The sequence below is a fragment of the Micropterus salmoides genome, unplaced genomic scaffold (assembly GCF_014851395.1).
Source record: "Micropterus salmoides isolate LMB-PRFRI ecotype aquatic unplaced genomic scaffold, ASM1485139v1 Ms_hic_scaffold_20, whole genome shotgun sequence".
Lineage (NCBI taxonomy): Eukaryota > Metazoa > Chordata > Actinopteri > Centrarchiformes > Centrarchidae > Micropterus > Micropterus salmoides.
The window spans coordinates 21,211,231-21,227,066 of record NW_024041151.1 but is presented as its reverse complement, the minus strand read 5'-3'; the positions used below and the strand labels follow the sequence as shown (position 1 = coordinate 21,227,066).

Sequence of the window (15,836 nt, the reverse complement as noted above, 5' to 3'; positions counted from 1 at the left end):
GAGGCTGTGTTCAGTTCTGTTCAGGTTGTGTTTGCTGCTGAGCGCGATTTTGTTGCCCGCTTGCCTGGCTCCAGTTCTGGCGCCCATTCCGGAGCCATTACCCATTAGAGGTGTAAACACTAACACTCCCCCAGGCCCCGAGCTCCCACTCCAGGCAGAGAACAGCTATTACGTTAATACGTAGTTAATGTATGTGCCAGTGGGCTGGCACATACGTTAGGAAGGGGATGCACATCCGCCTCTCTTTGCAAGAAGACACAAACAAACCTGGTTTTCTGCCAGGGCCCTTAATTTCTTCTTTGATGGATTTCTAACAGAGAGCACAGCTGGACAACACATATATAGACCCATTTACTTTTTTATATTTCTTCATCTAAACCAGCAACCTGCCTCTTAGACACCATCCCAACTAGGTTGCTTAAAGATGTTTTACCCTTAGTCAGCACTTCTATACTAGATGTGATCAACCTATCTCTATCAACAGGCTATGTACCACAGTACTTTAAAGTAGCTGTAATTAAACCTCTTCTGAAAAAGCCCAAACTTGATCCGGATGTTTTAGCCAACTATAGACCTATATCTAACCTTCCATTTCTCTCTAAGGGCCTGGAGAAAGCAGTTGCTAAACAGCCGTGTGACATTCTACAGAGCAATAGTTTATTTGAGGATTTTCAGTCAGGATTGAGAGCTCATCATAGCACAGAGACAGCACTGGTGAAAATTACTAACGACCTCCTTATTGCATCAGACAAAGGACTTGTCTCTGTACTGGTTTTATTAGATCTTAGTGCTGCATTTGATACCATTGACCATCAGATCCTATTGCAGAGACTGGAACATTTCATTGGCATTAAAAGAACCGCTCTGAGCTGGTTTAAGTCCTATTTGTCAGATCGATTTCAGTTTGTACATGTTAACGATGAGTCCTCCATGCATGCCAAAGTTAGTCATGGAGTTCCTCAAGGATCTGTCCTCGGACCAATCCTCTTCACTTTATATATGCTTCCTTTAGGCAATATTATCAGGAAATATTCCATAAGCTTTCATTGTTATGCAGATGATACTCAGTTATATCTATCGATCAAACCAGATGAAACTCATCAGTTAGCTAAACTTCAAATGTGCCTTCAGGATGTTAAAACCTGGATGACCTGTAATTTTCTCATGCTAAACTAAGTGACTAAGTTATGATAACTGAAGTTATTGTTCTGGGGCCTAAGCACCTCCGTGACGCATTATCTAAAGATATAGTTTCCCTTGATGGCATCGCCCTGGCCTCCAGCACCACTGTGAGGAATCTTGGAGTTATCTTTGATCAGGACATGTCGTTTAAGTCTCACATTAAGCAAATTTCAAGGACCGCCTTTTTTCACCTACGTAATATTGCGAAAATCAGGAACATCCTGTCTAAAAATGATGCAGAAAAACTAGTCCATGCATTTGTTACTTCTATGCTGGATTACTGCAATTCTTTATTATCAGGCTGCTCGAAAAAGTCCATTAAGACTCTTCAGCTGATCCAGAATGCTGCAGCACGTGTTCTGACAGGAACCAGGAAAAGAGATCATATTTCTCCTGTCTTAGCTTCTTTGCATTGGCTTCCAGTAAAATCCAGAATAGAATTTAAAATCATTCTTCTTACCTACAAAGCTCTTAATGGTCAGGCACCATCTTATCTTAAAGAGCTCATAGTACCTTACTACCCCACCAGAGCACTGCGCTCCCAGAATGCAGGGTTACTTGTGGTTCCTAGAGTCTCCAAAAGTAGACTAGGAGCCAGAGCATTCAGCTATGAAGCTCCTCTCCTGTGGAACCAGGTTCCAGTTTGGGTTCAGGAGGCAGACACCATCTCCACATTTAAGAGTAGGCTTAAGACTTTCCTCTTTGATAAAGCTAATAGTTAGGGCTGGCTCAGGTTAGTCCTGAACCATCCCTTAGTTATGCTGCTATAGGCTTAGACTGCCAGGGGATTTCCTATGATGCACTGAGCTCCTCTCTCCTCTACTTTCTCTCCCTCTGTATGCAACCTCATCCCATTATTGCATGTTACTAACACAACTTCTCCCCTTTCCGGTAGTCTTGTGCTTTCTCGTCCCTCTCCTCTCTCCTCCTATCACTTTCTGCAGGTGTTTCTGGCTCTGGAGCTGTGGAGTCTGGATCTGTGGTTGCGGGTCACCTGCTGCCCCCGTGTTCCTGCTCGACACCCTCTGCTACAACAACTATTGTTACTAGTCCTATTGTTATTATTGTTATTATAATCATTAACATTACGACTGTTACCATTAACACTACTATAAATATCTGTACCATTTTTCATTTATATAGCAACATCACCTTTACTGTCTGTACCTCTGTGTGTGTATATTGTGTAGGCTGCCTCCCTCCCCTCTCTCTCTCCTTCCATCCCTCTCTTTTTTCTGTTCCTCTCCTGCTCTCTCTCTCTCTCTCTCTCTCTCTCTCTCTCCTTCACCCCCAACCGGTCGAGGCAGATGGCCGCCCACCCTGAGCCATGGTTCTGCTCGAGGTTTCTGCCTCTTAAAAGGAAGTTTTTCCTTGCCTCTGTCGCCTAGTGCTTGCTCTTGGTGGGAACTGTTGGGCTTCTATAAATAGCATCATAGATTATGGTCTAGTCCTGCTCTTTTATGAAAAGCGCTGTGAGATAACTGTTGTTGTGATTTGGCGCTATATAAATAAAATTGAATTGAAAATTGAATTGAATTTACACCACCTTACTCGCTCATACATTTACTGTCCTTTACAACAGAATTAAGGTAGTCACTATTTGTCATCAGTCCATCAAAATTGCCATGCTATCACCGTGAACAAGGATGTGATCAAAAATCCGCTGTAGGTAATATATACCCTGTTTCTACTGGCCAACCATGCAAATTCCCAGGTCAAGTTTAAAAAATCAGCATAATTTGCTTCATTGTACTGAATAAAAAATTATAATAGTAAATATTCACAGAAACTGTTTACCTCAAGGCCATAGAAGTTCCGTTGACCGACGCAGCTGAGTATGCTCTGTGGGTATGTCTATAAGAGCAGCTCCCGTGCCGTACATAGCGCTCATCCCCACAGCAGAGAATCACCAAAAATGCCCTCCGAAATGCCCTGTTCAGAAAGGCGTAGAGGAAGGGGTTCAACCCTGAGTTAATGTACCCGAGCCACAGCCATGCTGTCCAAAGCTGCCAGGGCACTGTGTAATGAATGAAGGGGTCCACCACATTGGTGATAAAGAATGGCGCCCAGCAAAGACAGAAACAACCCATTATAATCGCCAGCGTTTTTGCCGCCTTAGTTTCAACACGCATGCGGCTATTTGCTATGGGAGCCTGCTCTGAGGCAGAGGAGCCCGCTGTTGTCCTAAGGCGATGGTGCTCCGATGGATCTGAGGAAGTGGAGGACCTCACGGTGATCACCGGAGCTGTCCCGGTGACGGGTGCAGAGCCAGCCCGCTGCAAAGTCTCGATCTGCCTTACGTGGGTCATGGCTGTGATGTAGATGCGCTGGTAGGCCAGGACCATGAGGGCTAACGGGACGTAGAAGGCCACCGCAGAGCAGATCAGGGCATACGGCCGGTTGACCAGAAACACACAGCTTGTGTCATTGGAGCCTCCTACCATGGCTCGCCTTTCCTCAATCTGGAAAGGAGAAGAGAGAAAAATAACAAACATGCAGAAGAAGCCGTTCATAATCTATGGCATTTGAAGGTTGTATCCAGGCTGTTAAACTGACTGAAAAATAAAGACAGAATCTAAAGTCTACCGATCACAGAGCAAAAGTGAACCAACGTATTAACTTACTTGAATACTGAGAAAGAGGACAACGATATTAAGGATTAACACTATTCCCGTACAGCTATGTTAGCGTTAGCTAACAAACATTACATTAGAAACAATCCACAGCCTACATTTTTCTGGATTTGTTTTGAAAGGAAGGGGAAACACCTAGCCCAGCTCAAAAAGTTCTAAACTTCTTATTATATATATATATTATTATAAAGGTTCAGTGTGTAATATTTTTGAGGATTTATTGACAGAAATGCAATATAATGTCTATAAATATGTTTTCAGTGGTGTGTAAAGACCTTACATAATAAAACATTATGTTTTTATTACCTTAAAATTAGCCATTTATATTTACATAATCGCGGGCACCCCCTTCTATGGAGGTCGCAGTATTGTGCTGGCATGTTTCTACAATAGCCCACAATGGACAAACAGTGCTTCTGCTTGTATAATTCTGGCAGTATAGACGCCCGTCACTAAATTAAATGTGTCCGTAGAAGAAGAAGAGGAAGTAATAATAATAATAAAAATAATAATAATGATTATTATATACAGTCCTCCTCCACAGTAGTCCTCTGGTTTATTAGAAGTAAGAAGAGAAGTGACATTTGGACAAATGAACGAGCACAAACATGTTATTTAGCACGAGAGCTGACAGCCTGTGGATCTTTATACCATGAAGCCAGAGGAGTCCGGACAGATACAAACAGCTGACGGCAGAAATCACCGATGTGGATTTTCCCAGATAGAAGGCTATAATATGGGACAGATGTTTTCAAAGCGGAGCTGAATTTGTCTGTTTTCTGCTGGACAGGTAATTAACTTAAGTCTGTCAGACTCTAGTGATGCAAATGAAAGCTGTTGTTTGTTAGCTTTAGCTAGAAGCTGGCCATAATCACTGACAGACCTGATGTGTTTCTCCTGTCCACTTCTGTAAAATATGTAGTTGGATTAATTTCATGTAGTGACTCTCTCTCTCTCCAGTGCACTGTTTTGGCTTTGGCGGTTAAAAAGAAAATTGTTTTTTGATAGTGCTTTTCCACTGTGCACAAAATTGTATAATTTGTACTTTCACATGCTAAATAACCATTAAAAACATTGAACCGTTTTACCACAAGCTGAAATTATGGCTGTCAGTACTACTTTGTGTTTTTGTTGTATTTAAAAAAAAACAAAAAAACAACACATTTTGGTAACATTTGCAGATTGCTTATCTAATTAATTAAACAAAGCGAGAGGAGCCTTGATCCTCACCTGACAATGCTTTTGTAAACTTCATGTATTATGTGGTTTATAATAGACTGTTGTGCAGAAACAGTGAGGCTTACATTTTCCTGTAATCTGTCAGTGGCCATACTTGATGCACTAGATGTGATAGTTTTTGAGATGTTCTGCATTTACTTTGACATGTTAGTCCAGATGAGCCAACCCTCCCAAGATGTAAAAAAAAGTATAATTACAGTACAGTTAAATAATGTATTACAGGAAAATGAGACATCATGTAATACTTTATTTCTTGATGTGGCTGTTGTTTAATGAACAAGTAACAATAATATTCACAATAACATATGGTTTTACTGAATAATCAAGTAAATATCATTTTTAAATATATCAATGTAAAGAAACCTGATTTCTTGACTGGCAACTCTCTGCTATCTCACAGAGGACATCTTTTGTCCTGTCTCAGGCACCGTAGCGATACAACTCTTGGATAGGGGGGGGGGGGGGGGGGGGGGTGCAATTTGCAACTCTCTCCACTAGATGCCACAAAAACTTACACACCGAACCTTTAAACAAACAAGATGCAAGTTAATTAGTGAGCTTCAGAGGTGTTGGTAGCAGTGTTGTTAAACTTTGGAGGGGTTAGCTGCTAAGCTAGGCTAAAGAAAGAGGTAAAGTGCTAAATACTGTTTTGTAATTTCCTTTTTAGCCAGGTTTAGCCTGTTTGGCCAACTGTATGTTTGTCCTCAATTGGAAATATGAGGTCAGAGTAAATTGTGCTCCCCGTAAATCCTGTAAATCCTACAGGGGGAGCAGAGCCTCAAGCTGAAAAAGGATTTATCTTATCCCCTTGTGTAGTAGTTGAACTGATGAAATACCCGCTCAGCGCTACATTGTCATTGGTCATTTTGTGTGAGGGGGCAGTAAAATTCTAACCTACAAGCATCTAGAAGGTATCTTTCAAGTACTTACACATATTAAGTATGTCTAGTTTCACAGCTAAGGCAGAGCAAAGACTTTCAAATCACTACTCCACAAGGAGTGTAGAGGCTCTTTCTGTCTTTTGTGAAAATGGTGCGGACACAGTTCAGACCAAGCAGACAGTTCAATCAAGAACAATCAGTTCTTGTGGCTTTGTGGCAGCTGGTGAAGAAGTTTTGGTTTCAAACAATTCCCTTTTGGGGCAGAACAGGAGGTTTAGTGAGTGATCAAAGAGAGAAATGTACACACAAAATGTAAAATGATAAAGTAAAACATAAACTAAAGCCTGGCCTGAATGTGCAGACATAAGTCATTTCAAGTTCTATGCAATTAAGTCTGTGACATATGACTTCAAGATACCCAGCCAGCTTTTAAAAACAGAAGATTGTTTTTTGGATGCCGCCTGACTGAAAGACAGAGAAAAGACCTGTGTATTTCATTAACTCTGGCTGAATAAATTCATCTATCCCCGCCTTCCTCTGAGAGTCCTGCAGCTCATTTCAAGGCAGCTCTGAAATAACCTTACGCCAAAACATATCCAAACCAGCAGAAAATGCTTGCTGAAGTGCTGTCTTTGCTCGCAGCAAGAGAGCCTCCACAGGGACTGGAATTGTTTTGTGATCACTGCATTACCTTGTCATTGTTCAAGGGATTGGAAATGTTATTAGAAACAGAGAATATTAGGTTGGAAAGCTTCATGCTGCATTTGCCCTACGAGAAAGTACATTTCTCTCTTTAGGCAATTGAGGGAGGTATATAAAGTCTTCAGTGTCATATACTTTGTTAAAATATACAGTACATTTTGTTGATGCAGCTTTAGGATTACAATTTTTAATAATAATAATGTAACCAGCAGTTGTTTTTCAGCTCATTACTGTGTCCCCTCACGCCTCCTTCTTGATTTCTAATCTCAGCTACTGAGGACTTACAATGTCCTCGATGCCGATAGCGTTCCAGCTTTGCATAATGGGTAGGAAGGAGATGAATGTGGGGATGATCCAGCAGCCGCTGAGCATCACTGCCACTCGGACCGGGGTCATCTTGTGTCTGTAGACCAGCGGCTGGCAGCAAATAGCGTAATACCTGAAATAATACACACCCATACTGTATTCTTCAGTGTACAGTTTTTGAAGTGATAAACTATAAACACAAAGCCAAACATCAACGCTGTTTTAAACTATTCTTACAAATTCAGCCTTCAAATGGCATTTTTCAATTCCTTTTGTTGTATGTGATATCTTAGACATGGGATTATTTGGATGACCCACCAAAATAAGTGCCCCCAACCGAAATAAAATTTATTTCACTTTTTTATTATTTCCTCGTTTAGAAGTTAGGCTTGGAAACAAAGTAGAATGTATTGTTTCTTATCATGAATTTATCATAATTTTTTTTAAATTATTTTTTATTTGACTTATTTGGGGAAGTCTCTCTTCGAAGTGCTTCTCCTTTCATCAGTAGTTTGCACAGTTTTGTGTTCATTTGCTTTCTTAGATTTGTGTATCAAATGACAGCGTTTCACACAAACCTGTCCAATGCAATGCAGCACAGGTGCAGGATGGAGGCTGTCGTCAACAGGACATCCAGAGACGTTCGGACCAGGCAGAAGATCTCTCCATACCGCCACTGGCCAGTGGTCAGCTCGATCGCAGCGAAGGGCATCACCACCAGTGCAACCAGTAAGTCAGCAAACGCCAGCGACACAATGAAGTAGTTAGTCTTCTTCTTTCTTAAAAGGAGAGGAGAGGAGACAACAAGTTGACAGCAAAAATTATCCACAAAAGTATCCCTGATGGTCTAAGTAAAGAGGATACTTACCTCCTGAAGATCTTGCTGGTAGCGAGTAAAAGGCCATTACAAAACACTGGCTTCAGAAAAACTGTCCCACAAACATCTAGATCTTCCAGAACAGACAACCTACTCCATACGACTCCAAAGGAATTGGGAAAAGAACGGTGCGAAAAAGTATGTTTTTATTTAGATAGACCCTTCTCATTTCTCTCTGATTCCAGGACCATCAGCACCGGATCCCCTCAAGGCTGTGTTCTTTCCCCTCTGCTCTTCTCCCTGTACACCAACAGCTGCAGCTCCAGTCACCAGTCTGTCAAGCTCCTGAAGTTTGCAAACGACACCACCCTCATTGGGCTCATCTCAACCATCTGGTGATCTGGTGCAGCCAGAACAGTCTGGAGGTCAATGCTCTGAAGACCGTGGAGATGGTCGTGGACTTCAGAAAGAGCCCAGCCCCACCCTCCCCAGTCACCACTGTGGACTCCTTCTGCTTCCTGGGCACCATCATCTCCCAGGACCTCAAGTGGGAGCTGAACATCACCTCCGTCACCAAGAAGGCCCAGCAGAGGATGCACTTCCTGCGGCAGCTGAAGAAGTTCAGCCTCCCAAAGACAATGATGGTGCACTTCTACACCGCCATCACTGAGTCCATCCTCACCTCCTCCATCACCATCTGGTACGCTGCTGCCACTGCCAGGGACAAGGGCAGGATGCAGCGCATCATTCGCTCTGCAGAGAAGGTGATTGGCTGCAATCTTCCTTCTCTTCTGGACCTGTACTCCTCGAGGACTCTGAGGCGTGCAGGAAAATTGCAGCTGACCCCTCCCACCCCGGACACAAACTGTTTCAGACTCTCCCCTCTCGTCTGCAACTAGCCTCATTAACAAGGCCCGGGTCCCCCACTGACACCCCCCCCCCCCCCCTTGCAAATGATACAAATGTCTCTGCACATGTAAATACTGTTTCATCTCGTGTCGGGCACAGACCTGGCACGTTGCACATATTTGTTGTTGATTGTTGATCTTTGTTGTTGTATATTTTTTTGTTGTCAGTTTATATATTTATATATACACAATATTCTCTTCCATTGCGTTACTTCTGCACGGCACAGACCCACAATAATGCACATTTATATATCTGCAACGTTGTTCTTCTATTCCATATTTATATATTTCTACATTTATTTATTTTGACTGTATGTTTGTCTACGTGTAGCACCTTATCATCACAGCAAATTCCTCGTATAAAACACTACTTGGCAATAAAGTACTTCTGATTCTTCTGATTCTGATTTCACTGGGAGCCATAATGGACAACTGCTACTGCTTCCAGCACTGAAAATAAAAAAACAGGCTCACCGTAGATGTCTGTCCTTGCAGAGTGCCACCATGACCAGTAGGTTTCCAAACACTGTCATGATGATAATGATGGAGAGAAAGACAGTGAGAACAACTGTCTCCAGCGAGCTCAGGAATTCCGGCTGCTGCTGTTGTTCCTGTTGTTGTTGTTGTTCTGCGTTTATTACGTCATCCAACAAACTGCGAGAGGGGAAAACACAAATTCATCAGTTATTTTGAAACTGCTCATATATCAGATTATTGGGGTAAGATAATATTGCTAGTAGATAGTAAAGATAGAGAGGAAACAAGGTAGAGAGGTAAAAGAGAATGACATGCCAAGGGTGTTGCAATTGCATTGTTACACATGCAGCAGATCAACTTCTTACTGAACATAAGCATGGATTTGGCACAAATAACCCCAGTGGTGTCCTTTTTCTGGTAAGGACAGTTTATTTAATTCATTACAAAGCTACACTCAGAAAGCAATTAGTACTTTGAATGAAAAAAGAATACTTACAAATTGAATTTTATGTTTAGACTGAGATTGAAAAGAAAGCAATAATACTGAAATTAACCAAGTTTTAAAAAGCAATATTTAACAAAACTGGTATATTTTATGTAATATGTACAATGGTTAAAATTTTAGGTTTTAATGTAACAGAGATTGAATTTATGTCTTACTGCCGAGGTGATGCTGTGGCCATCACTGGTCATCTGCATTGAGGTCAGCAGAGGATAGTCCTCATCACCCCATGCTCTGGCCCTGTTGACACACACACACACACACACACACACACACACTCATGATGTAATTGTGCTGGCTCTTGCAATAAGGCTGCATTTTTCCAAAAATAGTAGCCAGCTTGCGTGTACAAATGGACTGGATTTCTTCTTGTTTGTCCTTCTTGTGGCAGCAATACTGTGCCAAAAATGTGATATTTGTACCTCAAATATGTAACTAGATCACAGCTTGAAAGTGTGGAATATTTATAAGACAAACAAGCTGCAACAGCAGATTCCAGATTCCATCAGCATGTTTGTTTGTCTTTGTAATGCAATAGTAAAACCATGCTTTAGTGAGTACCACAAGAGAAATTTTCCTTTTTTATTACCCTGTCAAAGGAGGTCAAAGGTCAGATATCAGCTCTTGAACACTTCTGAGGCTGGTAAAGATTCAGCAGATCCTGCTTCTCGCTGTCTGACCCTGCAGCCCTTATTTAACCTGGCAAATAAGGTAAACATATTGATTTTACCAACAATAGCCTGAGATAACAAGAGGACAATTAGTTTACAAACAGGTGAGGGAGGTTAAAGCATTAATTCTGGGTCATTGTCTACCTGGACCCTGTTTAACTTCCTTTTTTTCTGTCAAATTAATCACTTCTGATACAGATCAGTATACAGCTTCTTACGTTTTTGGCTAGTGGTGGATAGGTGCCTGCTCTAAAAAAACATACAGATCAACATACAGAAATAAAGAGGGAAACCTCCAATATCTTTCTTAAAATGCCTGTCTAAATGTCTGTACAGTTGTCTGACAGTTTTATCTTTCTGTATATTTTAGTCAGGACTGACCTGCTCAGATACTAACCTACAGACTAACACTGCCATCCCTAGAGTATGTGATAATAACAATAAAATATATACGGATATACTTGCACCAAGGCAAGACAAGTACACACTGTTTCTTTCTATATTTACATTAACTAAGAGGACTATGTCAAAAAGGAAATGACAAATGGCTCATGCTTGGAGTCATTTTACAGTATCTGTACTTGAGGAACAGCATAAAGCCTTTCTTCGGTACAGTTGTGGATACCTTATCTGCTTTAAGCACCTATTACAACATCTGCTGGGTCTCTGCCTTTTTATGATGACTGTCTGGTCTTATCGCACTAGAGGGTCAATATCATTACACTGTGACAGCCGGTGATCCTGTCAACAACACCTACTTCCTTCAGGCAGATCATCATTTACAGTTTCACACACGTATCATGTAGTCCAGTAATTCTCAATTCTCTGCCTTGGTGTCTGCGCAGTTTGGCTGTAAGGCTTTTGATGTAAGTTTAACATCACTTTATTTCATCTTAACACTGTTTTAATTCGGTTCATGTTCCTATGTAAGCATCCAGCATTCACTAGATTTAACCATGGCATAAAATCATTTGACTTGTCTCAATTCAGAACAAAGACAGTTACAGTAGTGGTCTGTGAGACTGATCTCGATTTGCTTGCTGGTCCCCAGAGACAAGAACCCCTGATCCAGATAATGGCTTTTCCAGTTCTGACCTGTCCAGTCTTTGTGTTTTAGACACACACACAGCATTCACTGGGTTGTGAAAATATATTGCACTTTTTATTCAAATGTCTTGTAAAGTTTGGTGAAATTGAAACCAAAACAGAGGTGACAAGAAAAGTTCAGGGTGATTTCTATCAACAGCTCCACTTCCTTGAGGAGAGCAGAGAGATAACACAAACCAGATAGATTCCACCGAAGCCTCATTGTACTTGGCTGAAGATCATACATACCATCTGTACTAACAACGGCCAGTAAACACCATGTTCTTTCTCTAAACACATGAGCACCATTGATCAACTCCCCACCGTCATCTTTGGTGGTCAAAAACCCATACAGATGTTTTATGATCTCTTAATCAAGTGATTCCCAACCAGGTACATGGAACGATTGTGGAATAGTTAAACTAATCTGAATAAAAAAGGAATTATGCTATCAAATACTTCTGTTTAGGAGACAAAAATAAAGACACTGGATTACAAATTGGTGTGACACTGATACTTTTGTTAATTTATTGTCATAATAACCAGGAAACCAACCTGAATACCACATGCTCTGGTTAAAAGTTTGTGAAAACTTTCAATTAAATTTTATTTATACAGCGCCAATTCACAACAACAGTTATCTCATAGTGCTTTTCATATAGAGCAGGTCTAGACTGTCCTCTTTGTGCTATTATATACACAGACCCAACAGTTCCCACCATGAGCAAGCACTTGGTGACACAGGCAAGGAAAAACTTCCTTTTAAAAGGCAGAAACCTCGAGCAGAACCATGGCTCGGGGTGGGCGGCTATCTGCCTTGACCAGTTGGGAGCAGTTAGCAAGCAACACCAAATCTGCCACGGAAAGAAAACAGACCGGGCCTAAGCATCGACAACTTCAGGATCACTATGTCTTATAGAGAAACATTTTGTAACAACCATAGGACATGTTCTCAGAAAACATAAAGGCAAGTGCAAGTATCTATACCTGTTCGAGTAGACCATACGTGAGGAAAAAACCTGCATCATAGAGAGGGCGAGACACAATTAACTGTCCAAATGGGGATAATTGTGCACAATTTCTCCACTTTAAAAAGGCTATATGCAGTTTTTCAATGAAATCACTTATCAATAAATCAATTTTTTAAGTGCTATTTGTCAACGGGCTTTAACCTTATTTAGAAATTAACCAGTTTTCGCTGCTGCTTGAGCAGCCACTACTCTGCTTCGTTCAAGCACGCGTATGAACACACACCATGTTGCAATCTAAAAAGTGCAAGTGGCCGCTGAAAACTACATATAGCCCCTAAAAGGCATTCATGGTGTTATGGTGGTGCTTGATGATACACGTGAAAAGTGACTGAAGTAGTATTTGTGAACGGAGAAAGTAGGGTTGGGTGGCGTCATATACCGCGCGATGGTAGAGTGTATCCACCGGTAGAGATATGATACTGTTTCAACCGCAGCTATCCCTTAGTGTCTCTATCATGTAGCAAATAAGGGCTGGATTTTTGTGTGATCTCGTGATACTGCAAATCCGGCTCCCTTGCAAGGTAATGTGACTTGGGCAGCATGACTTCTTACTACATTCTTATATGGCATGAGATCAACAGCTGGTGGCAATAACGCCCCTCTAAGCTGGTTTGTCAACCTTCTTAGGAGAAGAGAGTGACAAGAAATCATGGAGAAGGACTGAAATTGTAAATACAGAGCAGAAGGAGAAGAAAATAATCAAATGTGATGAAGTACAGTACGGTTATTTAAAACCATTCTATATACTGTGATATATCATATCACGCTTTCACACTTCCACATCCTGGCCAATAAACAAATGCTAAAGGACCTAACAAGCATCTAATTTGAATCTCACTGAGGCCTTTAGAGGCTGCTGACCCCTTGGGCACTCAAGCTGTACCCACATCCATGATAACCCACACAAAAACACTGATTATACACACAGTAAATATAATTAAATGTCAAGTTGCTGAAGAAATAATTCAGCTCAACAATGGCGCACAGATTGGATGGTATTCTAGTTTGCATTCTCATTACAAAACCCAGTTTTCAATAACACACTGACAAATGACTGATTACTGTTTGCATCTCAAATGATCCGTAGGACACTGTAATAAGCATCATCCTATTGCTCTTTCACTCACACAGAAATCATTACTGGACAACAAAACTAACACTACCCACTAAAGTACCCGTTGCTCGCTCAGTTACTCGCACATTGGAATCTAAGGAATGTGAATATTTTTGCTCAGTCTGAATTGCAACGAGAGGAAAAAATAAGAGAGAAAGAGAGAGTGAGAAGGGAGAGGAGCTATATTTCTGACATGTTGCTGCAGTTCTTCTGTGTGAAGTATGTCCAAGGAGGCGTGTTTTCACAGCTCACCGTGTCTATTTCACATCTGACTGACACGGAGTTGAATGGAACAGAATGAACTCTGGAGAGCAGGGCCCAGGAAGAGACTAAGTTGCTTTTTGTCTATTTTTTATGTCCTGTATAGCCCACAGTTCTTATTATTGTCATTACAGTATTACAATTAATTTATATCATTATCATTATTGACTATGATCAAAGCTCTAGAATACATACTAAAACTAAAGTGTGCATCATGTCAGTGAAACTGATTGAATAGCATTACTGTAAATGAGAAATAGGACTAAGTCTATAGCCCTGCTAGCAGCTCTGTGAGACTACTTGGCACAATGCTAACATTAGCAGATGTTTAGTATGATCATCTTCTTAGTTTTGCATGTTAGCATGCTTACATTTGTTTATTAGCACTAAACACAAAGTACAGCTGAGGCTGATGGAAATGTCAGTAGTATAGGTATTTGGACATAAACCACAGTACCGGACAAAAAAAAAAGAATTCTGATCCGATGATGGCGCTAGATGAAAAGCCAGGGGATCAGCAAAGTTATTACAATTCATTCTGTGGGTAACAACTTCATGGCAATCCATCTAATAGTTGTTGAGACATTTTACCTAAAACCACAACTCTAAACCTCATGGTGGCACTTATGGAAAAGTCAGGGAATCACAAAAGTCGGTGGGGTACATCCTCTAGCTGCGCCACTTGTCTGGATAAAAAAAGAGACAGGCAGATATACTGATTAAGTTTCTCATACTGCTGCTCTGGAAGAGGAAATCGTCTCATTGGCTAAAAGCCACTGTGGCTTTGTAGCGTATGAAAATCTAAGGAGATCAGTTCAAGTCCAAGTCAACATTAGCATTAACTAGAGGTGTGGCTAGATCTCGCACCACGAGATCTTGTGAGATTAAATTGTGACAATATTTCTTGTCAGGTAAAAAGTAGTCTTGTGAGACTCACGCAAATTACATTTTTCACACGCTGTTATGCCACACATTAATTTTGTCACGCAGTGAAATACAAATGTATAACTCACTGAGCGAATCAACTCCGTCCAGCTGATGCCACACCGGCGTAACCCGCTCGCACTGTGAGTCCAGACAGCTGTTACGAGTGGTAACATAGCTGGTAGAGTTTTGCAACATAAACATCTAAAAAGAGAAGCCAGCCTTATTCTGTTTGGAACTGTGAGCTACACTTTATCTGAGCTGCTAAAGTTAACGTTTAATTTACTTTTGGTTTCACAATCAACATGCAGTCCCAAACTGCGTCGGTCAAACAGTCTGAAGGGGATGACATTACTACCAGCGAATAAATAACGTAACGCACATGAGAGAATAGGGCAGGTAGACTTCTCAAATGATGACGTTAGTCTCTTGTGACTTTTTTCTGGACATGTCAGAGAACACAGATTTGTGGGAGAAATTTCAAAGGTGTAGATAGTTTTGAACATGTGCAGAAAAACTGCTGAAACACAGGAGCTATTAAAGTCCAGGAGTTTATAACTAAATAAAAATGTTATAATTTATTCATTGAGGTGACTAAATCATGACTCAGCAGGGTTTTATAGAGAAAAGTTGATCTTCTAGAGAAACAGGTCTGAAAGCAGCACAGAATGCCTGAGAGCTGCACTGCATAATATTCTGTCATAGTTACGCTATAGAGTTTGAATTATCACCTGCCACCTGAATGAAATTTTTCTTTATAAAAATAAAAAAAATCACCATAAACTGGTGCAGATAAATTAATCATAATGCAGGAAATAAAGTGTTTAATGCCCCAAATTTTCATAAAATTCAGCAAAATAGTATTAAAATCTAGTCAAGTCTCAATCTCGTGAACCCAATCTCATCTCGTCTCATTGTTTAAGTCTCTCGTTACACACCTAGCATTAACACATCTATGTTTGTCTATAGATAGATAGATAGATAGATAGATAGATAGAGGACTCTGAGACTGACTGATAAACAAAAACAAACAGGCAGACAGACGATGTAGGAGGACTGACTGACTCATCTGATGTGAGCTGTAATTAGAAGATGCTTTCTC

The 15,836-nt window shown here is 40.8% G+C and overlaps 1 protein-coding gene across 1 annotated transcript in view; it reads right to left on the bottom strand.

The window, feature by feature from the left end:
• The window catches only part of si:dkey-247m21.3 (5-hydroxytryptamine receptor 4), a 68,916-nt gene that overhangs the window by 32,970 nt on the left and 20,110 nt on the right, over positions 1-15,836 (bottom strand). The window contains exons 2-6 of the mRNA XM_038734588.1: positions 9,806-9,887; positions 9,143-9,322; positions 7,522-7,722; positions 6,923-7,076; positions 2,980-3,644 (exon numbers count right to left, since the gene is read on the bottom strand). Of these exons, the coding sequence (XP_038590516.1) occupies positions 2,980-3,644; positions 6,923-7,076; positions 7,522-7,722; positions 9,143-9,322; positions 9,806-9,828 (1,223 nt within the window). The 5' untranslated portion in view covers positions 9,829-9,887. The remainder of the gene's footprint in view (positions 1-2,979; positions 3,645-6,922; positions 7,077-7,521; positions 7,723-9,142; positions 9,323-9,805; positions 9,888-15,836) is intronic.